General features: G+C 46.0%; 1 protein-coding gene across 2 annotated transcripts in view; it reads right to left on the bottom strand.

The window, feature by feature from the left end:
* VPS13C (vacuolar protein sorting 13 homolog C) overlaps positions 1–1,510 on the bottom strand; it is a 116,826-nt gene extending 115,316 nt beyond the window's left edge. For both annotated transcript variants that reach the window (XM_060282438.2, XM_060282437.2), the window contains exon 1: positions 1,304–1,510. In XM_060282438.2, the coding sequence (XP_060138421.2) occupies positions 1,304–1,403 (100 nt within the window). In that variant the 5' untranslated portion in view covers positions 1,404–1,510. The remainder of the gene's footprint in view (positions 1–1,303) is intronic.
* Between the last annotated feature and the right edge of the window lie 22,478 nt (positions 1,511–23,988).

Below are 23,988 nucleotides of genomic sequence, written 5' to 3' on the forward strand. Positions count from 1 at the left end.
AGATCATGTGCTATATTTATTATTATGACTTGATATGGTGGGGAGCAATTTAGCATATCAAAACCTTAGATGTCACTAATTTGATCATTAAAGAAGGAAACCAAGTTATACTTTAAGGAGACGTGGCTCTTTGCGAAATAAGCGTGATCATATTTGGCATAACATTTCAAATAGTTTCCAGTTCCTGAGGCGTTATGACCTTTAACTGCCAACTTAACAAAACAGGAATATTTCACAATCTGGTATATTTCCTAGTTATAACAACACAACTTAATGCAAGGATGGGGAAGTTCTGACCCTCCTTATGTTGTTAAGACTACAACTCCCATCATCTCTAAGCACTGGGAATGCTGGCTGGGGCCAAGGGAAGATGGAATCAAGTAACATTTGGAGTCACTGTTCCCCATCCCTGGCTTAAGGGCTACCTGGACTCAGCATGAACTCTCAAAATCATGGAACAGAAGACTTGCTGGTATTGACCTATAAAGCCTTATGTGGCTCAAGCCTCCAATATATCAAGGACCGACTCAGACTTTCCAATTGTCATCTGAGGCCCTTCTATATGTGTCCCTACCTCAGGAGGACGGAAGAGGGTGGCAACACAAGAAAGGGCCTTTTCAGTGGTGGCTCCCTCCCCATTTGTCAAATGCTCTGCCAGAAACAGGAGTGAGAGCACAAAATTGGTTTGGGGAGCGCAACACTTGAATCAGAGAGGTGGTGCATGCATAAGCCCAACTGGACAGGGAAAATAGGAAAGAAGCGAACTAGTCTACAAACCAGATGCCAGCCACCTAAAGATGAGAAGGGACATAAAATTGGCATGAGAGACAGGGCAATCACAAAGCGTATGAAGCTAAACTGGTTGAGGGAATAACGAGGTGGAAGAGGAGGCTGGGCTGCTAACGATAAGAAGCCCCCCCCCCACTCCACCCCGCTTGAAGAGGAGGGGGCAGGTCCTGTCAGACTCCAGAACTGCAGGTGCAGAGGAGCACATGGGGCTGACACGAGGACGAAGGGGCGCAGCACCCATATCAGAGGGTGTGGGAAGCCCAATGGGAGAAGGGGGGACCCAAGGCGGGGGGGGGGCTTAGAGCAGGGCAAGTGAGAGACCCGCCTCCAATTCTCGCTCCGCTCTCTCTGCCCGCCCCCCGCCTTTGAGTGCAGAGACAGGTGCGTCCCCTTCCCCCACACACACACACCTCCACGCAGGTAAGGAGAAGCCTCGCTCGTCAGCCAGCCAGGCGCTTTCCCCTCGCCACCCCCCACCAACCACGGCCGCCCCTTTAATGGGCTCCGTCCTTACCCCCCCAGATGCCCAGCTTGAGCTGGGACTTGTCCAGGTTCTCCACGTAGCCGCCCAGGAAGCGGTTCAGCAGGTCGGCCACCACCGACTCCAGCACCATGGCGGCGGGGGGGGGGTTGCGGGGGGTGCAGCGAAGACCTCCTCCCTTCCCTCCCTTCCTCCGGCCTTCCCTCAGACACCCGCTTCAATCTCGCCTCACGCCAAGCTGAGGGGAGGGGGAAGGAGCAGGCGCCGCCCGCCGCCGCCGCGTGACCCTGTCCGCCGTCAACGCCGCCTCCGATAGGTCGCTGCGAGCGTGACCCGCCACGCCCCCTCGGCTAGCTCTTCTTTTTCCTTCTCCCTCTCCTCCTGCTTTTCCTCGCGTGCTCTTGCCCTCCCGCCCTCTCGCTTATCTCCAGAACCTCGCCTTCTTGCCTGAGGCAATAATAAAACGGAGGTGGAGGAGGGCGCTTGCAGTTTACCGGCCGCCTCGTCCTCGTTGTTCGTCTCTCCCTCATTTTTTATTTATTTTAAAGTTGTTGTTTGTTAACTGAAATGAATAAATAAATGTGGCTTCGGAATGCTCTTCCCTCAGAGAGGCTTGTCTGGTGCGACGACATGTCTTTAGGCACCAAGCCAAAAACATTCATTTTTTCATCAGGACTTTGGGATTTGGTTTTCTCTGGCCTTTTGGGGTAGGTGGAATGTTTTAATCTATTTTTTTATTATTTTAAAAAAAACAATCGGCTTTTAGATGTTACTTATCCTACCATAGTTTAAACCAGTATGTAAGTGTGCGTTTGTAGAAAGTGACCAATAAATTTAATAAGTAATAATAAATTGTGCATGATCACCTACCCCAGCTCATTATATTAAATATGACACACACTCCCAAAAAGGTCATGGATGCTTTAGCTGAGATTCCTGCATTGCAGGGGGTTGAACTAGATGACCCTTGGGTCCCTTCCAACTCTAAGATTCTTTTTCTTAGAGTTTCATGTATTTATCCTCAGTAGCCCGTAGCTGCAAAGGAGTACCTATGACAATGATGGGCAACCTTTTGAGCTTGGTGTGTCAAAATTTGCCAAAAAACCGAGCATAACTAGGGTGGTGTGTCACTTCGAGAAAAAAACCATAATTTCGCAATATTTATAGTTTAAATAACAAAAATGTATAACTGTATTTACCAAACCAAAAACCCCTTATTTATCACAAAGTGCCCAGAGTTGTTGAGCTTTTGGGGGGGAGCTGCTGACCAAAGTTTTGGAGGTTTTTTTGGGGGGGTGCAAAAGTTGCTTTGCTTTTTGGGGGGGATGCCCCAAAGCTGATGTGATTTGGGGGGGGGGGGAGAGAACAGAAATAAATGGTGAATAATATCTTCACTGGAACTAACACGCAGCACCAATATAGTCTGCCAAAGTGCCAAAAATCCCAGCACAGAACGGGTCAAAAAACAAATGCTGTTACAGCCTTACGCTACAAATGCTGTTACAGCCAATCATCGTCTGCCAAAGTGCCAGAAAAAACAGCACAGAAAATGTTAATAAACCAATCTCTGGCTACCAACAACAACAACAACAAGGTAGCTGGTAGCCAGAGATTGTTTTTTAACACTTTCTGTGCTGTTTTTTCTGGCACTTTGGCAGACGATGATTGGGTGTAACAGCATTTGTAGCGTGAGGAGGAGCGGGAGAACAAATCGGGGGGGGGGGGACAACAACAACAGCACGAATGGGCCGATGGGGCGCGTGCCAGCAGTGAGGGCTCTGCGTGTCACGTCTGACATGCGTGTCATAGGTTCGCCATCACTGACCTATGATGTACCCAGGCAGGTACTTTATGCTGTTCAGGATTCTCCAAACCCATCAGTAAGGATTGGATTGACTGCTGTTCCACAGCAGTCTGCAGGATGGCTGGTGTTGTGGCTGGTGGGAATGGATGGGATTTGGCAACCAAATACAGATGGCACATGCAAGTAGACATAGTCCACAAATTGTCAAGTGTGGTCTAGCAGGCTGGGGCAATAGAGAGGGCCTTTTGTGTTGCCATCAGGCATGCTTAGGAGCTCCCAGCCTAGGGAGGATGGTTGCTATTGAAGAAGCTGTTTGCCTCTGAAGGTTGAAACATGTTTAACCTGATCCTATGCAGAACCACAAGACTGCATAGGATCAGGCTGTATATGACACATCTACCGTCACATATTCCCTGGAGTTTAGAAGCCTGCAATTCAGTGGACATTTGATAATGATCTGCCTAGTACGGTATCACAGGAAGAGGAACTCACAGTACTATTCATTGCAGCCCGTGGAACTGGTGTTCAGAAATACAGATAAGCCTGAGATAAACCTATCCTTTATGTCAGGGGTGGCCAACTCCCAAGAGACTGCAATCTACTTACAGAGTTAAACACTTGCTGTGATCTACCCCCTTTTGGGGGGTTCAGGTCAAAGTTGTTGAGCTTCTTTTGGGGGGAGGAAGGCCCGTTTTTAAGGCATTCAGATCAAAGTTGTTGTTGAGCTTTTATAGGGAGAAGGAAAGCACCATTTTGGGGTGGGTGCAGGGCAAAAAAATGAGCTTTTTTTTAGGGGAGCCAAAGTTGTTGAGCTTCTTTGGGGGGAGCCAGTGATCTGCCATTGATCTACCACAGGCGTCCAGTGATCTACTGGTAGATCACGATCTACCTGTTGGACGTGCCTGCTTTATGTTAATGTGGAGCACCCTTTCCCTCAATTCATAGCCACCATGCCTGGATTATACAGACTACAGTCTTCTATTTGAACTAGTTACAAATGCAGCAATATGCAGTCACAGCAGCCATACCTGCTAAGTGAGTCACCTGGCAAAGGATGGCGCTTCCTGAACACTAATTTCAGCTGTAACACTTTGTCCTGCAGGAGGCAATCAAGTTACACCCAAAGGAGGAAGAGCTGCTGTTTCAGCCATTAGGCTCATGGAAGGTCCATGATGGGCTGGAATCACTTTTCTAGCACAGCCACTAAAATAATTGGACTCTTTCTCATCTACCATGCTACTTATCAAGTTCATCTCTCGGAAAATGTTTGAGCTAGGATCAAGGGTACATAGAGTTGCTTTTTAAAAAAATATCCAGCAAGCAGGATTCAAGCACAAGAGCTCTCCCCACTCTTGTGGTTAACAGCTACTGCTATTCAGAAACATTTCACTGTGTTTGATGTTTTAATTTGATGGAAGCCACCCAGAGTGGCTGGAGCAACCTAGTCAAATGGGGAGCATATACATTATTATTTTTTCTGCCTCTTGACCATGAAGGCAGAGCATAGCAATCATGGCTTTATTCTTCATGAATCTGTCCAATCCTCTTTTAAAGACAACCAAGTTCGTGGCTATGGCCATTTCCACAACTCTCCTGCTGACATTCTGCGTGTTTAGTTTTCTTGGATGCTGACTGGCATCTGAATTGTGGGTTAAGTCATTTTATCCAAGGCACATGCAATCAACTGATTCATCTGGGATTAACATGAATCATAGAATTATGGTGTTGGAAGGGACCAGGAGGGTCATCTAGTCCAACCCTCCGTGATGCAGGAATCTTCTGCCCAACATGGGACTCTCACCCATGACCCTGAGATTAAGAGCCTCATGCTATACCGACTGAGGTATCAGTTGCATTGCATTCCTGGCTGCTGCTAGTCTAGGATAAACAAAAATGTTTTTAGTTCTCAGAAAGCTTATCAAAGCTTCCCAGAAAAAAGCAATGATTCATTGAACAGCAGAACTAGGCTGAAATGTGATATAATTCAGGTAATTAAAATGCACCTTCCCCTAAGACTATTTGGAGCTATTTTCATTGTAAGTCACAAACTATTATGAATAAAATTGCATGATCTATTTGAAATGAATGGAAGGTGCATTACCCTGTACATGGTGCTAAGCAGCCAAGCATAGTATATACAAGTAAAAGCTTCAATAAAAAGTAGCAGTGTAGCCTCATCCCTAAGAGGTTTGCTCCTGTTTGGAGCTCCAGTAAGCCTCTAACGGGAGCATTCCCATGCCCTTGTGAGGGGAGTTGCCAGAGGGGGAGGAGAAAAGTGGAGAGCATAGCTCTTCCATTCCCTTGTCCCTGAAGCCTTTCCCTGCTATGCTAAAAGGGAATGGGTAGCAAATGCCGTGGAAAAACCTCTGCATGAGATGGTGGAGAGACCCTGACAGTCAAAGTGGGCAGTATTTGGCTAGATGAATAGCATGCCTGGTCTACAGAAGCTTCCATTGTTCCTTAGAGCTACTGTGATCAGCTGTAGGGTGCCATGTACATGCAAAAGTCCCAGGCTCAGTCCCCCAATGTTTCATGTTGAAAGAATTTAGGCAGCAGCAACATTCCTAAGTTCAGTTTCCAGCATCACCAGTTAAAAGGATATTTACAATTAAAAGTCTGGGAAAGATGATTGTACTTCTATGACTTGCGGCTGCCACGGACATAATAATATCCCATCACCTGGTAGCCTGCAGTGAATGGTTGAAAGCAAGCTCATTAAATGTATGCTAGTTTATCTAAGTTACACCACAATTTATCTTAGGTGGCATTTCAATATGGTCAGAATCACACGTCTGAATATGAACATCCAGGTGATGAAGATGCAAAAGATCAACCCTGGATGTCAACAGATTTTTGCTCCATCTGTTCTCCTTTAGATTTGACTCTCTTGCAGGAATTGTGTTAATAGTCAATGGGAACCATCTGTTTAAACATGCATGTTTTGAAGGGGCTGCCCTGTATGGTAAACAACCCTCAAGAGAAGCTTGTTTGTGGTGAAAATCTCTCAGGTCTCCCCCTACAAAACTGCAGAATGAGAACCTTAAAGCAAACCAAAGCTGAATGTGCTTGTTTACAAGAAGAGAATAAATACCATGATGATCCATTTGAAGCTGATAATCAAAGGAAAGTGGCCTCTAAGTGCCTCTAGCCAATCCTTAAAAGCCTTTCTGTGTAGGGGGTTTTACCCAAGGCAAATGCAGCTATCTTTATAACAGGTAAAATCGTAGAATCACAGAACTGGAGAGTTAGAAGGGACACAAAGGGTCTTCTAGTTCAACCCCTTGCAATGCAGGAATCTCAACTAAAACATACATGACAGATGACAAACCAGGTGTCCCCCATTTTATATTTGTGCAACTGATTTTTCCTGCCTAAGTGCAGAACCTTACACTTGTCCCTCTTGGAATTCATTCTGTTTTCTTTGGCCCTGTTCTCCAATATGTTATGGTCGTATTGAATCCCAATTCTGTCTTCTGCAGCATTCGGTCCCCCTCCAAGTTTGGTGTCATCAGTTTTGATGAGCATCCCTTCAATTCCTTCATCCAAGGCATTTATAAAGATGTTGAACAGCAATTGGCCCAGGACAGAACCCTGTGGGACCCCACTTGTCACTTGTTTCCAGGATGATGGGGAACCATTAGTACTCTTTGGGTTCGGTCAGTCAACCAGTTACAAATCCACCAACATTCAACCCACACTTTGCCAGCTTCCTCTCAAGAATATCATGAGAGACTTTGCCAAAAGCCTTACTGAAATAAATATACACTATGTCTAGCATTCCCCTGATCCACCAAGCTCAGATAACTCTATCAAACTCTATCAAAAAGTTTGGTAATTCTATAAAACTAAAAGAATATTTGTCTAGCATGACTTGTTTCTGAGAAGCTTGTGCTGGGTCTTAGTAATCACAGACCAACAGTTAAATTATCAGTTCTAGGACCTTTCCTGGTATTGATGTCAAGCTGACAGTTGGGAGTTACCTGGGTCTTCTTCCCCCCCCCCTCCTTTTGAAGATGGGTACAACATTTGCCTGCCTCCAGTCTGCATGGACCCCACCTGTTCTCCAATAATTCTCAAATATTAGGCTCATTTAGTACCCTTGGCTGCAACTCATCAGGCCCAGCAGATTTGAATTCGTTTAAAGTAGCTAGGTACCACTTATTATCTTGGGCTGCAGCTCCCTCCTTGCATAGCTTATTCTGTTATCACCAGGTTGGGCACAGCTTTTCTTTTGGGTAAAGACAGAGGCAAAGTAGGTGTTGAGCAGTTCTACCTTCTCTCTGTCACTCAATAGCATTTCCCCATCTTCTGCACACAGAGGACCTACTATTTGCTAGTTCTTTCTCTTGCTTTGAACATAGCTGAAGAAACTTTTAAAAATATGTTTAACCTCTCTTGCAAGCCTGAACTCATCCAGAGCTTTAGCCAGCCTGACCTTCTCCCTGCAACTGTTGGCTACTCATGTAAACTTTTCCTTTGTGATTTCTCCTTTCCTCCTTTTCTTATACATGCCCTTCTTACTCTCAGCTTCTCTGTAAGCTCCTTCTTTATGCAGCCACACCGGTTTCCTTAGATGTCTCCCACTCTTTTTTCTTGTTGGAATTGTCTGCATTTGGGCCTTCAATATTTCTCTTTTAAGAAACTCCCATCCATCTTGGACTCCCTTCTCTTTGAGTATTTCTGAACCCAGTAGTTCATTAAACTATTTGAAACCAGTCTTCTTAAAGTCCAGAGTGCATGTCTGACTACACTCAGCTTTCCTTTGCCTTTGTATAATGAAATCCAAGAGGACATGATTACTTCTTCCCAAGGTTCCCAGTAATTCCAGTTCATCAATCAGTTCCTCCCTGACGACAAGGTCCAAGACAGATGACCCCCTTGCTGCTGCTTCCACCTTCTGGAAAATAAATTAGGGGTTTAAATAGTGGTCAGCATGAGCAATGGGCTTCCCTATGGAAGGCTTGCATTCCTGCAATTCAGCTTCACCAGCTAATGATGATGATGATGACAATTGTTGATTCAAATATTTTCAAATATAAATCAAATATAACCAAGTATTTATAGTACTAATTCAGGAAAACTGTCTGGCGCTGTGGACATTTTGGAAATGGGCACAGCGGCATCAGAAGTCACTTCTACGCATGTCCGGAAGTGCGTAGAAGCGACTTCCGGTGCCGCGGCGCTGCTGATCCCGGATTTTTCAATCCGGAACTTTGCACCTATGCATGTGAAGCGTCTCAAGAACCCTGTTTCTCAGTGGTGCTGGGATGATCACCTTATCTCCCCACAGGAGACAACCCTTATGCATGGACAACTCATGCTGCCTTGTCACATAAGGCCTGAATGTTTCTTCATGTGGACCACTTGGCCACCCCCTGCCCACCCAAGCGAGCACACAGGAGAGAATGGCATCTTTCCTCGTTTTCTCAGCTATATCAGTAGCCGTTACAGGGCCCCCCGGAAGTGTTTCTAGCATCATAATGCGCTCCGCCGGAGCAGGATCCCCATCGCTCTTACCAGGAAGGGGCAATCAACTCAGCGCATCAGTGTGGCACAACCGTTTCCCCGGCACATCGGTCAGGGTGTACTGGAACCCATTCAGGAATATTGACCAACGCAACATTCTGGGGGAGAGAATTTGCGGTGTTTGTTTGTTTGGGTTGAACAACTCTAACAGTGGTTTGTGGTCAGTTTCAATGGAGAAATGGAGACCGTACACATAATCATGGAACTTTTTGATTCCTGCCACAATTGCCAGCGCCTCCTGGTCAGTTTGAGCATAGTTGCCCTCCGTGGGTGACAACGTACGGGAATAGAAAGAGATGGGCTTTTCCGACCCATCCGGTTCTCTATGACTCAGCACAGCCCCCAGGCCGTATTGAGAGGCGTCACATGCCAGGACCAGCGGCTTTGACTCATCATAATGAGCAAGGACACTCCTGCTACTCAGCATTCCTCGCAAGGAGTCAAAAGCCTTCAGCTGCTCCCACCCCCATTGCCACACATTGTTTCTCTTCAATAAGCTATGGTCTGCAATGCTCCAGTCTAGGTGATCCTGTCGCTCCCAACGCCGCCGATCTACAGACCCTGGCGATGTGACCCATCTTCCCGCACGTCCGGCACATAGCATCCCAGAAACAACAACTCTTCCGCTCATGGTTTCTGCCACAACCTGGGCAACCGCCTTGGCGATCTTTGTGCGCTGTGCAGGCCTGACACACCAACTCGACCCCGTGGACTGGGCTCTGGCTCGGACAAGCCTCTAGCTCGTCCATGACACGCGCAGCTTCTATCTGTGGCTTAGTGGCCTTGCTATCTGTGACTTAGTGGCCTAGCTCAGGAATGTGGCCCTTCTTTTGCCGGCATCGATTATCCCTTGAGCCACTGCGAAGAACTCAAAGCGTTCAATGTAGTCTTCCCACGTCTGGGGCTCTGATGGCTGGAAGGGCTCTGTTATGTATTAAGTTAACTGCAGTACTCCTTCTGGCCACCGTGGCTGCAGTTCTTACCCTGCCCACTGTGGCTGCAGTTCTCACTCAGGTCCACGATGGGTGCTATGTATTAAGTTAACTGCAGTACTCCTTCTGCCCACTGTGGCTGTAGTTCTCACTCAGGTCCACAACATGCAAATGAAGGATTGAGACTGCTGTTCACAGATTGGGTAGCTAGGGGAAGTTTGTTACTGTTGCAAGTTACTGAGTACTATATAAGCCAGTTGGCTAAGCTACTGTTTAGTCTGGACTCAAGAGCTAGAATAAAGAGCTGGTTGTTTTGAGAGCTGTGTCTTCATCCTTCTTACCCACTATTCTACAGGCTCCAATACCCTTGGACTCTCCATTCTCCTAGCGGGCAGGGTCATCTTCTCAGCTGGCCAGTGAGTCTTGTTCTCAGCTGCAATCCAGACTCTGAGGCAGGGCTGCGTTTAACCGCTCCTCAGCATTCTGGATCCCACCTTCATTGCCAGTTGTTGTGATGTGGGGTTTGTGATTTCAGCTCTCTTGACATAATATGCTGGAGACAGTTCTCTAGTAACACTTCTTTATTAAAGCAAACAAGACTGAGCTCTTATAGGGACGGGGGACTAGCTAGAAAGGGATACATTTTGGAGGGAACAATATCAGGCAATCATAGTGCTGCCTTTTGGAGGAAACCAATAAGTCAGAGGATCCAAAAACAGCAGCTTAAATGAACCAATAGTAGCTGTACCTTCTGGAACCAAAAGGCAGTTACTTTACCCTAATGCAAATACAGACAATAGTAATACAGATATAAAATCCTTTGACTCAATACACAACAAATACACAGTCTTTGATTCCATATACTCATGTTCCATTTTATTATTATTAAGCAAAAAATGGTCTTAAGAATACACCTAGGTTGGGCTAAGGTTTCTCTTTACACCCAAGAGGAGCTATTGACAACCCCAAAAAGAGATAAATACCCTTTCCGTTCCCTGAGATAGATTAGTTGCATCATAAGACTATTCACCTAGCACAAGTGTTCCTGCCTTTCTGTGAGAGCTGTAGAAGAGGTAAACAGGAGACTTGGAACACAGAGTTCAGTCTGGAAGTTATTAGCTTTTTTGGATGGAGACGGGAGTGGGGGAGACCAGCTGTATGGCTGAGCTTGTTTTCTTAAAAATCACGTATTTCCCGTTAGGCCCACGTCATCATTTTTCATATCCCACCTATGCTGATCATGGCTTTCTGTTTAGACAGCAGAGGTTGCTAAGGGGAGAGGGTGCATTATATCAATATTTGACAAAGCAGGCTGGATTAGCTGGGAAATATTTCTAGCTCTAACTCCCTTAAGAGTGCTGCAGGCTACAAAGACCATGAGCAGAGCAGCTCTGTTTTCTCAGCAGCAACATTTGCTGATTAGGGATAAGCACAGATACATCAAGAGTTGAAGTTCCTGCATCAGAGGGCATGGACTAGATGAGCCTCAGGGTCCCTTCCAACTCTACAATTCTATGATTCTAAGAGGTTATGTTAAGCCTTTCTCTGACAGTTCAGATTTTATCAGGGACACCAGCTGCTGGACAAAGAGCCTGGCACTGTGTGTGTGTAAAAGGCCTCAGTGGAAGGAAATAGGATGGAGTCACACTAACCCCCATGCTTGGCAAGCAGGTAGAGCACCTCCTTTGCATGCAAAGGTTCCAGCTTTAATTCCTGGTGTTTCCATGTAGAACTGGGAAATACCTCCTGCCACTACCAGTCAGCGTAGGCAATACTGCACTTGAGGGACCAATGGTCTGAGTAAGTACAGTATATGGCAGCTTCCTCTGATGAAGTCTTGGGATAAATACATGATTCTCATTCTTCCACTTTTGCCTGCTCACTAGAGCAGAACTTTGTTCACCAGGGCTGGGGGGGGGGGTCATTTTAATGTTTTTGCTTTGTCATTAGTATTGATCTGAGCCCAGAAATAGACTTCATGAAATATGCTTATTGATATATAATAGAAGCTATAGCAGAACTCGGAAAGGAGAAAAGATCATTTATTGGCTCAAACCACCCACAGCATCACCATTGGTAGTTTGCAAAGATACAGAGAGGATCCCAACCCAAATGTTTATTTCTAGCAATTATAGATTTGGGGGACATCATAGAAGCATGCTCTGTTTACCTTTGCTGGTTGATTAGACAGGCACTGATAAAGTTATATGCCTGTAGCCATGAAGTCTACATGAGACATAGCCGGCTGTACTCTTGCATAAATAAAGTATATTATTCACTGTATCATATTATAGATTTCAGCAGAAATAAGGCATAAAAAGCAGAGAAGTCAGTAGATCAGTACACACACTAATCAGTTCAGGGATCAGGTCCAAACGTATGCTAGTATCTATTCCACCTGCGTCTACTGACTCTTCTGCTTTTTATGCATAGCTGCCAAGTTATCCCTTTTTTTAGGGATTTTCCATTATGCTGAATAGGCTTCCTCGCGAGAAAAGGGAAAACTTGGCAGCTATGTTTTTATGACTTATTTCTGTTGAAATCTATACATATGATACAGTGAATAATATACTTTATTTATGCAAGAGTAGGCTACAGCCGGTTACGTCTCGTGTGGGTATTGAGCATGTTTTATGTAACCAAAGGTTTGATGTTGTTTTGCTAAGTGTACCCATGGAGTCTGCAAAGAAACAAATACAAGAAAGGCCAAATGTTCAAAAGCTAATTGGCACAAATACACTGCCTAGGTGCCCACCACAAGATCTGTCTACAAACCAGGATGAGGCCTGTCGATCGTCATAGCTGCCAAGTCTCCCGTTTTCCCCAGGAAATCCCCGTTTTTCCAGCTGTTCCTAGCTGAAAAAACGGATTTTTTTTTGTTTTTCCCCGGTTTAGTCTGGCGCGACAGCCATTTTGGAACTGGGCGGAGCATGCTCAGAAGCGACTTTTGATGCTGCTCTGCCCAGTTCCAAAATGGCTGCAGTGCGACTTCTGGCGCGGTGGCCATTTTGGAACTTGGCAAAGCAGCATCAAAAGTCACTTCTGAGCATGCTCCGCCCAGTTCCAAAATGGCGGCAGCGGTACTTCCGGTCTGCTATTTCCGGCCCGGTCCCTTATTTCTCTGACAGCAACTTGGCAGGTATGTCAATCGCCCATCAATCCTGCTCACAGAAAGTTTGCTTTCCCTTAACCACCTTATTTATTTATTGTTCATGGTCACCCATAATTAAATGTTCCCTGCTAAAACAATGTGAAAAACACAGACTATTGCAGTGAAAATCAGCAGCAAAAAACATTAGAAGAGAGCAAATACACACGCCCCAAACCTGACTCCAGCTACAAAAGCTGAGGCTGCTGGAGGCCAAAGACCATCTTGGCTGTGAGTTGCAGAAGGCCCTGCTCCCTGCCATGCAGGCCTTTTCCACCTGGCCTGGGCCCTGACTAACTCCAGCACAAAAGCTGAGGCTGCTGAACAGGGTTGGGGTGTTTGGGGGGGGGTTATGGGTGGTGGTTGCTGTTGGTTTTCAGTATCTTTATTATAGATCTTGCCATTTATGTGGAAATTGTTTAGTTTGGGTATGTATTTGAAATTTTTTGCCTATTGTTTTTGACTACTTTTGTTATGTTGTAGTTATGTAGTTTCTTATGTATGTAGGGAAGCTGTTGTATAGCTGAGGTAAAAGGTAAAGGGACCCCTGACCATTAGGTCCATTTGTGACTGACTCTGGCGTTGCGGCACTCATCTGGCTATACTGGCCGAGGGAGCCAACGTACAGCTTCCAGGTCATGTGGCCAGCATGACTAAGCCACTTCTGGCGAACCAGAGCAGGGTAAGGAAATGCAGTTTACCTTCCCGCTGTAGTGGTACCTATTTATCTACTTGCACTTTGACATGCTTTCGAACCGCTAGGTGGGCAGGAGCTGGGACCGAACAATGGGAGCTCACCCTATTGCAGGGATTCGAACCACCAACCTTCTGATTGGCAAGCTCTAGGCTCTGTGGTTTAACCCACAGCGCCACCCTCATCCCATAGCTGAGGTAGCACCACCAAAAAAGCTCTCCCTTTGGCAGTCATCTGCCTCACTTCACTTGGTGCTTATTTCTCTTCTTCTTTTGTAAAGAAGTTGCTTTTATATTCATTTTCTAGACTATGCCTTCACCATATATGTGAAATCTGAATGTGGAACTTTGGAATCAAACCTCCTGCAGGCCAGATTTCTTGCCTATATGTCCCAGTATCGTCTCTGTCCCGTCCCCCCTGTCCCCCAGTATTGTCTCTGTTGACTGGCAGTGGCTCTTCAGGGTCTCAGGCAGAAAAGGATCCCTCTCATCACCTCTAACTCATTCAAAGTGTTGGTGCTGACCTTCAAAGCCCTAAATGGCCTGGGTCCAGTATACCTGAAGGAGCGTCTCCACCCCCATCATTCAGCCCAGACACTGAGGTCCAGGCAGTTCCCTCGCTGCGAGAAGCAAAGCTACAGGGAACTAGGCAGAGGGCCTTCTCGATAGTGGCGCCCGCCCTGTGGAACGCCCTCCCATCAGATGTCGAACAAAAAAACAGCTACCAGATTTTTAGAAGACATCTGAAGGCAGCCCTGTTCAGGGAGGCTTTTAATGTTTAATAGATTATTGTATTTTATTTTTCTGTTGGAAGCCACCCAGAATGGCTGGGGGAACCCAGCCAGATGGGTGGGGTATAAATATATTATTATTATTATTATTATTATTATTATTGGTATTATTATTATATTATATATTATCATTCCCTTGAACTTTATTGAGTGTGGAATGTGTATGATCCCCTCCCCTTCTCTCGTGGAGCTCACTTGCCCAGTTAGTCTTTCAGACAACCTAATCCAGCCTCAGGACCTTGGTCAGCACCTCTTTGGCACCTCTTGTGATAGTTGATTAGTAGGTGTGTCTCATCTTCCTTCCCAGCACCTTATCCAAAGTTCATGTGCAAAAGCATACCTGGTTCCATAGACTTGTTGATGCACCATGACAGAATGGATCATCAGAACCATTAAACACAAAATCCATTTCACTATTTGTGCAAAAGAGCTATACATGAGATCTGTGTGAGCTTACAGGTGAGAGCCAATGTGGTGTAGTTGTTATGTGTTGCCTCCTCTGACTGGCCAGTCTTCATTTGCTACCTGTGATTCTTCTGACTGGAGATGTTGAGGACTGAACCTGGAACCTTCTGCAGCAAACCATGGGTCCTACCACTGAGCTATGCCCCCCCCCCAAATGGAACAGACCTCATCGCCTGTTATTATTTTTAGAGGTTTTTTATTTCATCACAGAATGATCATTCCAAGCTATATTGGTCAAGGTGAGACTGTGCACCAGTCTTGTGGGGGACTTTACTGACTTTTTAATAATGCATGCATCATCGTTTCTGTTTTAATAGTTGGACTAAACAGGTGGCCATAGAGCTGTATGAAGCCCACAGGCTAGTTTCATGTGGCTCCCAGCCTAATCTCAAAAGCCTTCTGCAAGCAATTAATTCATGCTGCTTGAAAGAATGACTTGTCCTTCCTGTGGCAGTCTTCTGGACAAGGTGGATCAGACCAAGGGCCCACCTAGTTTAGCTCCTGTGCTCATAGAAGTCAACCAGATGCCTATGGGAATCCCTCCAGCAGGACCTGAGGGCAACATCTCTCTCCCCATTTGTGATTCCCAGCAACTGGCATTCAGAGGACTACTGACTTCAGTCATGGAGGCAGAACATAGCCATCAAGGTTAGTAGCCTTATCCTCCATGACATTGTCCAAATGCTCTTTTAAAGTCTTCAAGTTGGTGGCCATCACTACTACCTGTGGAAGGAAATTCTATTTTAACCATGTGCTGTGTGAAGAAGTACTTCGTTTTATATCTCCTGAGTCTTTCAACATTCAGCTTCCTTGGTTGTTCTTGAGTTCTGTTAGGAGAAAGAGAGAGAGAGAGAGAGAGAGAGAGAGAGAGAGAGAGAGAGAGAGAGAGAGAGATTTCTCTATTCACTTTCTCCATGCTGTGTATAATTTCATACATTTCTACCGGTAGCATGTCTCCTCTTTCTTGCCTTTCCTCTAAACTAAAAAGCCCTGGATGTTGCAACAGCCTCAGTCCACCCCCATCGTTCTGCCTGGACACTGAGGTCCAGCACCGAGGGCCTTCTGGCGGTTCCCTCGCTACGAGAAGCCAAGTTACAGGGAACCAGGCAGAGGGCCTTCTCGGTAGTGGCACCCACCCTGTGGAATGCCCTCCCACCAGAGGTCAAAGAGAACAACAATTACCAAACCTTTAGAAGGTATCTCAAGGCAGCCCTGTTTAGGGAAGCTTTTAATGTTTGATGGATTTCTGTATTTTAATGTTTTGTTGGAAGCCGCCAAGAGTGGCTGGGGGAACCCGGCCAGATGGGCGAGGTATTATTCTTCTTCTTATTGTTATATTTGTGAGAGACACTCCACCACATCAATCATATTGGCTGCCCTTTTCTGACCATTTTGAATTATGTCTTTCGAAGTGAGGCAACCAGAACTGTACGCAGTATTCCAAATGCGGTCATACCATAGATTTGAATAAGGGCGCTAGGATATTGATATATGATATACAGTATCCGTAGTGGCAAGTGAGTTGTTTTCATGGTGCGCATTGTTGTCATTCTACAGCTGCACCTGCTGCTGGGGTGTGCCTTTCGCAGAGGCGTGGGGGCTGTAACAGTGGCCAGAGAGGCCTAGATATTGTTTTACAATGACGATTTATCAGATGAAACAAGGCAGTTGTTGTTTCCCAAAGGCTGGTTTCAATTCAAATCCTTTGCAGGAAACGCTCATCTCACAAGCTGGCTGTTGTCTGGCTTTTAGCAGAGGGATAGATAACATCTTTTATTTTAATGCTTTGCTTGTGCCAACCAAATTGAGCAGTATCTCCCAGGTCCGCATACCCCCATGGAAGAGGGCTTGCCACAGGTGAGGATAGATTTGCTGCTTGAGTGGCAGAGGGACATGCCCAGAGGAATTTTTTGTGGGAATGTTAGGGATGTGGATTAGGATATATTATTAGATAGATCCTATCCAAGCTTGTGTTAGCAAGCTTCCAATATCAGCAGAGTGACATTCCCCTTTTGTGCGCAGCAAAACGTGTGCGTTCAGGTTTGTTAAAACCTATACAACAATATTATACTTCCTGGCAAATCCCCTTTGTCCCTCTTAAAAGAAATACACAACACAGTGTTTATAAAATAAGATAGAGTTTACTTACAGTTTCATCCTGAGTTAACAGCATAATCTCAGAAAGGCAGGCTTACGTAGAAAAGTTACAAGTATATACATGTGGAGACTACTTAGTAAGGTAAGGCTCCATTTGGTCTCACTCTTGGCAGCAGGCCAAGAGGGAGAACCATCCTAACTGGAGATTCCCTGGAGATGTGTTCCCATCGGAGGAGAAAAGGCTAAGAGAGAGAATGGCTGCTGGCCAGGGGCTTTTGTCCCAGCTAATCCATCTCATTTGCATGTCTGGGGGAACAGGAACTTAGTCAGGTGTTCCCCAGGTGAGTTCCTGTTGGTGGACACTCTAGGAACTGTTGTGACTTGTCTGCCCCAGTGTTCCATCCCACATTTTTAAGGGGTTTCCCATATTATATGAGATGTGCCCTCTAGAACTACTGACGTACCTTGCAGTGGTATAATAGCCAGTGTCCAAAGGTCCCTATAAAATCAATCAGTTTCATTTTCTCTGTTTCATAAGATGTATATTGACCCTAAAAAACAAAAGCAAGAAATGTCCAAGTGGTTTACAATAAAATAAAATAAAATAAAATAAAATAAAATAGTAAGTTAAAAGTTAAAAGCAGCTTTTTAAAACATTCAAAAATAATTAAAATCAACAATATGCAAAAACCAATTAAAATACATATCAACATTTTACATATTCAGGTAAAGGTAAAGGGACCCCTGACAATTAACTCCAGTCGTGAACGACTCTGGGCTTTACAGGCCGAGGGGCTCGGAGCTGGCGTTTGTCCACTTCTGCAGACAGTTTTTCTGGGTCATGTGCCCATCATGATTAAGCCGCTTCTGGCAAAACCAGAGCAGCACACGGAAATGCCGTTTACCTTCCCACTGGAGCGGTGCCTGTTTATCTACTTGCACTGCGTGCTTTCAAAGTGCTAGATTGGCAGGAGCTGGGACCGAACAAAAGGAGCTCACCCCATCGCGGGGATTCGGACCACTGACCTTTTCGATCGGCAAGCCCAAGCAGCACAGTGTATTCAGGTAGGCTTGCCTAAACAAAAATATTTTTTAGCAGGCACTGAAAAGATTACAGCAAAGGCACTTGCCTGATGTCAATAAGCAGAGTTCCAACGTGTATGCTTATTTTTGTGGGCATCTGTCTGTCTCGGGAGACAATGGAAGAGTGTGCCTTCAGAGGTGAAGTCAAATTATTGGAGCGTTACAGCACCTGCTGTGGCTGTGGAGGCTGATACGGGAGAGACATGATTTGTTGCAGCTGGGGAAGATGAAGGTATCTGGTTGTGCTGGTGCAGGTGCACCATGGCGTTTCTTCTCTCTACGCTCTTCCCAGTGGTCATTTTTCCTCTGGTCACTGCTGTGGATACACAGCCTGACCGATTGTCTCCAGGCCCTGTGGTCGTCTCCAAGGGGTTCCTACGCAGTGGGGTTAATGTTGCCAGCCTTCATGTCATGTTTGCAGACATCTTTTTAATGCAAAGTGCAGCTGCTGCCACACTGAAAGGCCAATTTGTTGCAAATGTGAAAAAGGTGTTATGGAGCGCCTATAATAGGTCAAAGTGATTTAGTGGGCATGTATGGATTAAGGTGATCTTGCAGGTGAAATGGTCCCAACTTGTTACAGGCTTTACATACTAATAATAACACCTTGAACTTGACCTGGTAGCAAATTGACAACCAGTGCACATCTCTGTGCAGTGTTTTATGCTGACAGTGTGACTCCTGTCAGCAATCGTGCTGCTGCATTCTCCATGAGCTGCAGCTTCTCAGTTAAGCCCCAAGGATGCCTCGCATTAAGCACATTGCAGTGATCCATTGAAGTAACGAATGAATGAACGACTACGGCCAATAAACACAACTGATATCCTACAGTTCATTGCATCCAATGGATCCATGTTTAGGGCATGCATCAGCTTTTCTGCAAGTGAGTTAGGGGATCTGAAGACCAGTATACTGTAGAGGCAGCTGCTAAGAATGTAAGCTGGATCAGATCCAACACCCACCTGGTCCAGCATCCTGTTTCCCACTGTGGTCATCAAGGAATGCCACAAGCAGGACAGGAAGGCAATAATCCTCTCCCAGTATCTAGGAGTGGGATTACTGCATTGCAGGTGGTTGGACTAAATGACCTTGGCTTGGTGTTCTTTCAAACTCTACCACTCTGTGATTCTATATTTCTATGATCTGATATCAACTGACTCTGAACATGGCATAGCCACTGTGGCTAAGATGGGGTTGCATGTTTGAATGCTTCCCCTTGAGGAAGACAAATGACCTAGTCCCAGGTAGCTTGCTAAACTAGGCCCCACCTATAGCAGAACTTTGAATGTGCTACTGGTGCTGCCTTCTAATGCTATTGTTGTTTTTCAATGTAATTGATCAGGAGAATTTTACCATTTTAAGTTTTGATTATTTGCATTTTTGAAAAGTGTATACACAATACCTGGATGTATTGCCTTGTTTCCATATATTTTGTTTTGTGATTTATATAGAAATGGGAATTGGCTGTGTAATGGGGAGGGATTATAGAGAAACCCCCCCTCATCAGAAGCAGCCCGTCTCCAAGCAGTCATGAGAGCGAAGGGTCTGAAGGGGTGAGTCAGGAAACGGAGAGGGAGTGGCAGGGCTCTGGCAACACTAAAGAGCCTCTGCTCCATAGGCAGGAAGAGAGGGAGGCGGGAAGAGTGGACAGGAATAGGTCAGACAGAAAGAGGAGGAAAGGGAGGCGCTTCTCAGTTCCGAGGCTTTTATGCTGGCCGCGAACGCGGAAGCATTTAGTGCAGGAATCTGACTCGAGCGGGTAGACATGAAATGAGCAATCTGTTACACTGTAAATATGTGCACCAATAAAAACGTCTGAAAGACAAGCATGTGGATGGTCATTACTCAAGAGTAGTCACAACAAACCCTGACAGGCTGTAAACAATAAGATCTGGCAGTCTTGACAGGTCCCAGCTGCAGGTGCTGAGAGTTTAGTTAAAGGTCCCAAATCTCTGCCCATGGTGCCAATGGAGGGAGCAAGCTGACCTTCCTCTCTTGTGACCTTGAAGAGGAGGAAGGTTGTACCAGTACCTGACCTTCCATTCACAATCAGCAACTAAACAGCATCATGTGAGAAAAGTGTGTCCATCAAAATCTCCCTTGTGTTTGGAGACTTGGAGTGAATTCCGAGTAGGCAAGATAAAGTACTATAGTGCAAACAGCAACTTGCAGACTTTCCGTTTTTAGGAAGACTGGAGTCCAAATAGTTGGTGGCTAGAACATTCAAAACACCTTTCAATCAGGAACCAGGGATAACAAAATAAAAAAAAAATATTTCAGCCACCTACAACATGTGCTGTCAGGTAGTCCACCTTAAAGTAATATTTGTTTACACCGTGAACATTAAGTGGAAATATAAATAGGAGAGATTAGCTGGAGTTCTGTGTGCTTAATGCTCCATTATTAGATTTGCCCCTTATCGACTTTGGCCATGGCTGTCCCCAAGCATTTTTTCCCTGCAGATTACTAAGGCTGGACTGCAGGGAGGGTCGGATGATTAGGAGGAGAGGAAGCAGAAATCACCCCCCCCAGACTGTTAGGTCTGGGTGAACTAGGAACCTGGAGCCTTGGCACAAAGCCAGCAGTCAGGAGGGCTGAAGAGCAAGTCAGGAATGGATGCTGAACTGCTGGGATGCAGCAAACCAGAACTGAAGAACACCAAGGCTGCAGGAACACAACAGCCCTTTTTGCTCTGGAAGATCCTGGGTCTTCCTGGGTGGGCAGAGAGAACCAGTGCTGCTGGACTCCAGCTCCCAGCTCTACCAGCCAGCCCATGTGCTGAGTTTTGCAAGGGAGGCCCTTCTCAATGTCCTGCCATTGAGTAAAGTTTGGTGTGTGGTGCCTCAACCTTCCCTTGGGGATTCTTTCCAGTACTAGCTGAAGACATACCTCCTTTCTCAGGCCTTTGTCAGGAGCTGGGTTGATGTGGCCAACTTGCAAAGTGATGGGTGTCTGTCAGCTGTATTGTCCAGACTGTATATTTTTACCTCAGGTTTTAATTGGTACATGTGAAATTTAATGGGTTTTGTTGATGGCACAGATGTTATTTTGTTGTTAATCACCCTGGGATCATGAACTAATGAAGGGCAGGCTAGAAATTGAATTAATGAGTAAATAATTTCAGAGGGGTGGCACCCTGCCCATCAAATCAGTACCTTTGGTGAAACTTACTCTCATGTTCCTAGCTTGATAGTGTCGCCCACAACTTCCCAAACTTATTTGACCTACCTATCCCCACTTCAGAAAAATAATTACTCAGCACCCCCCTGGAAATTTACCTGCTTTAAGCAAACAAATAGAAATATGTAGTTCTTTTATGTATCTATATTTCTGCCTATGTCCTACAACATAGTCATTACACAACAGATAAAACATATATGGATGGTTTTTCAAAACTGGACAAGGAGGCGGACTTGGCCCTGGGATTAGAAAATCAAGGGAAGAGCCAGAGTAAAGCTTACCAGTTCAGTCCAATCCCCCTCGGGGTTAATGTGGGTGGTGCAGCCTGCCTGCCCTTGGCCAAATAGGCAGACAAGCTGCAACCTGCTTCACCCAAACCTGGGAAAACCTTCGCCTCCAGTATGACTGCTGGATCAAGGGGAGGCGTTGTCACCATCCCACAATGGCACCCGACTGGGTGGTAAGTGTCATTACACAAAGATGAAACATGTAGAAAGGGTTTTTCAAAAATTTATTCTCTTCTCTTCTTTCTTTGTGCTTCCACTGCCCCCTTATTTTTATTCAATGCCCGCCAATTGCACCTGAGGCTACTACTGCCCCCTGGATCATTCCAGTGCCCCCCCTGGGGGTGGTATTGCCCACTTTGGGAAACACTGGTGTAGCCAGTTTAGACTTCTTCCTTGGAGGTCTTTAAGCGGAGGTCTCCTTCTTTGGAGGTATTTAAGTGGAGGCTTGACAGCCATCTGTCAGGAATGTTTTGATGGTGTTTCCTGCTTGGCAGGGGGTTGGACTGGATGGCCCTTGTGGTCTCTTCCAACTCTATGATTCTACAGTAGGATTCTATGACTGTAGGGAAATGGAATACTCTTGAATATCAGGGCTGGTGCTCCTAGCCCTTCACTGCTGCTTCTGAGCCAATCGGCCCAATCACTGTAACTCGTCCATGTCAAACTCAGTTATGTCGTTGGTAGGTTATGCAGGCTATAGTAATTAAATTAGGGCAAAGGATACGTGAGGGATTAGCATATGTCAAAGCAACCTTCTTGAATGTTTACACGAATGCAAAAAAAAACCACCCTGTCTTATCTCAGTGTACAGGCTGCTGGGCTCTCAACCAACTAGCGCAACATTGCCTGTTATAATTACATTAGGTGGAAACACAAAGAATCAAGTTAGATCAGGCATCTGCTGGGTGGTTTGCGTGCATCCTAGCCTCCCCCCCCCTCCTCCCCCACCTGTGCATCTTATCTGTGGGCTTTTCCATTTATTTAAAATATTTGTTCTGTGACGGTGTGCCATTGCTGGGAAATGCAAATGTACACATCTGGAGAGACTGCCTCTCTTCCTCCTCTGCTTCCTGAAATCTAACGAGGACTCCAAGGTTGAAAGGGTGAGCGACAGACATAAGGATTTCCCCAGGAAACTCTGGAAAGAGGGACAGCCTGCTCCTGTCATCATTAAAGGGGACTTAGGGCAAATCTCTAGTCTCACCTGGAGAGGGCTGGCCCCAAACATTTTGCTGCCTGAAGCCAAGGACAAGATCTTGCCCATCCTGCTCCAGTCAATGCACAAAAGCCAAGCAAACCGGCACCTGAATCTTCCTCCAATGTTGGATGCAACTGGACTGCATCATCTGCAACGGCTGAGAGCAGCAGGCTTGCTTAGTGGGTGCAGTGGGCAGCCCATGTGATGGGGCACGCACACAGCTCTATCCTCCAGCTGCTGTTGCTTGCCTCACTCAGCCTCCTAGTAGAGCCAGCCCAGAAAGGATATGACTGCTGAATACTGCCTGAATACTGCCTGCTGTGAGCAACCAGTTCAACATTCCCCTCCCTTCTTCTTCCCTTGTCATGAAGTTTCAGGGCAGGGCCACATGTTACAAACAATGGAAGGTTGCCCCCCAAAATGGCAGCTCTACATCATGCATCCCTTCCTCCGCCCCTCCGCCCACAGAAGTCTGCTCTGCTTCTTCTCCCAAGTCCCCCTGCACACTTCAGCAGCCGCCACCAACCCTGTGAAATAGTGATAAGGGTCGGGGGATCAGTCTTGATGGTGCCTGTGGGTCCCTTCCAAGCCTGTGATCCTGCGTATGTGAGGTTCAAATCTATGAGTGGAAACCAGCCAAGCCAGTTACTTTGTTAAGGTGAAATTAAAAAATTCCTTCAGTAGCACCTTAAAGACCAACTAAGTTTTTATTTTGGTATGAGCTTTCGTGTGCATGCACACTTCTTCAGATGTAAAGACCAACTTCTTTTGTGAAGGTGGTTGGTGTTGCAGCAGTTGGTTTAATTATTGTCCTGGCACTTCCCCTGAGAAAACCTGTGTTTTATTGCTGAATCAGAGCAAATGGCAGTCCATGGAAAACCCGACGGCTGTTTGCTCTGATTCAGCAGTAAATTATGGGGGAAACACCAGGACAAAAAAATAAATCATTTCAAACATGGAGCTTTAAAGCCCAGACCTGGGCTTAGAAACATGGCACAAAAGGAAGTCTAGGTGAGCCCAGAGACCTGGCTTGCTCTGTCCTGGCTTCGCTGGAAACCTTCTGGGGAAACAAAACCTGTTGGGGTATTAATGCTCGTGAGTCCCTCTGCCCTATGCTCAGCTTGTCTATATGTGTGAATAAAGTCACATATCCTAAGGATGCCACAATGTCCGGTGACCTTCACCTGAGGAAACAAAAAATTAAAAAATTCCTTCCAGTACTGGTATCAGCATGTCTGGGTAGGGCTGGGAGAGACAGCTGCCCCCAAACCCAGGGAGCCACTGCCAACCAGAGCAGACAATACTGAGCTAGATGGGCCAAGGGTGTCTTGCGGTATAAGGCAGTTTCCTACGTTCCTAATGGGCCGAAACCCTCAGCAGCTCCCAGTGACCCCTGCTGACCTGGCCAGGATTTTGAAGATCTTATCTGAGCCAAGAGCTGGGGCCATGGAAGGCCTTGTGGAGGCTGGAGAGTTTATCCTGCCACTGATCCCAGCTCATCGAGGAGCTGACTG

Source organism: Zootoca vivipara, chromosome 13 (assembly GCF_965207765.1).
Source record: "Zootoca vivipara chromosome 13, rZooViv2.hap1.1, whole genome shotgun sequence".
In the NCBI taxonomy this organism is placed as follows: Eukaryota; Metazoa; Chordata; class Lepidosauria; order Squamata; family Lacertidae; genus Zootoca; species Zootoca vivipara.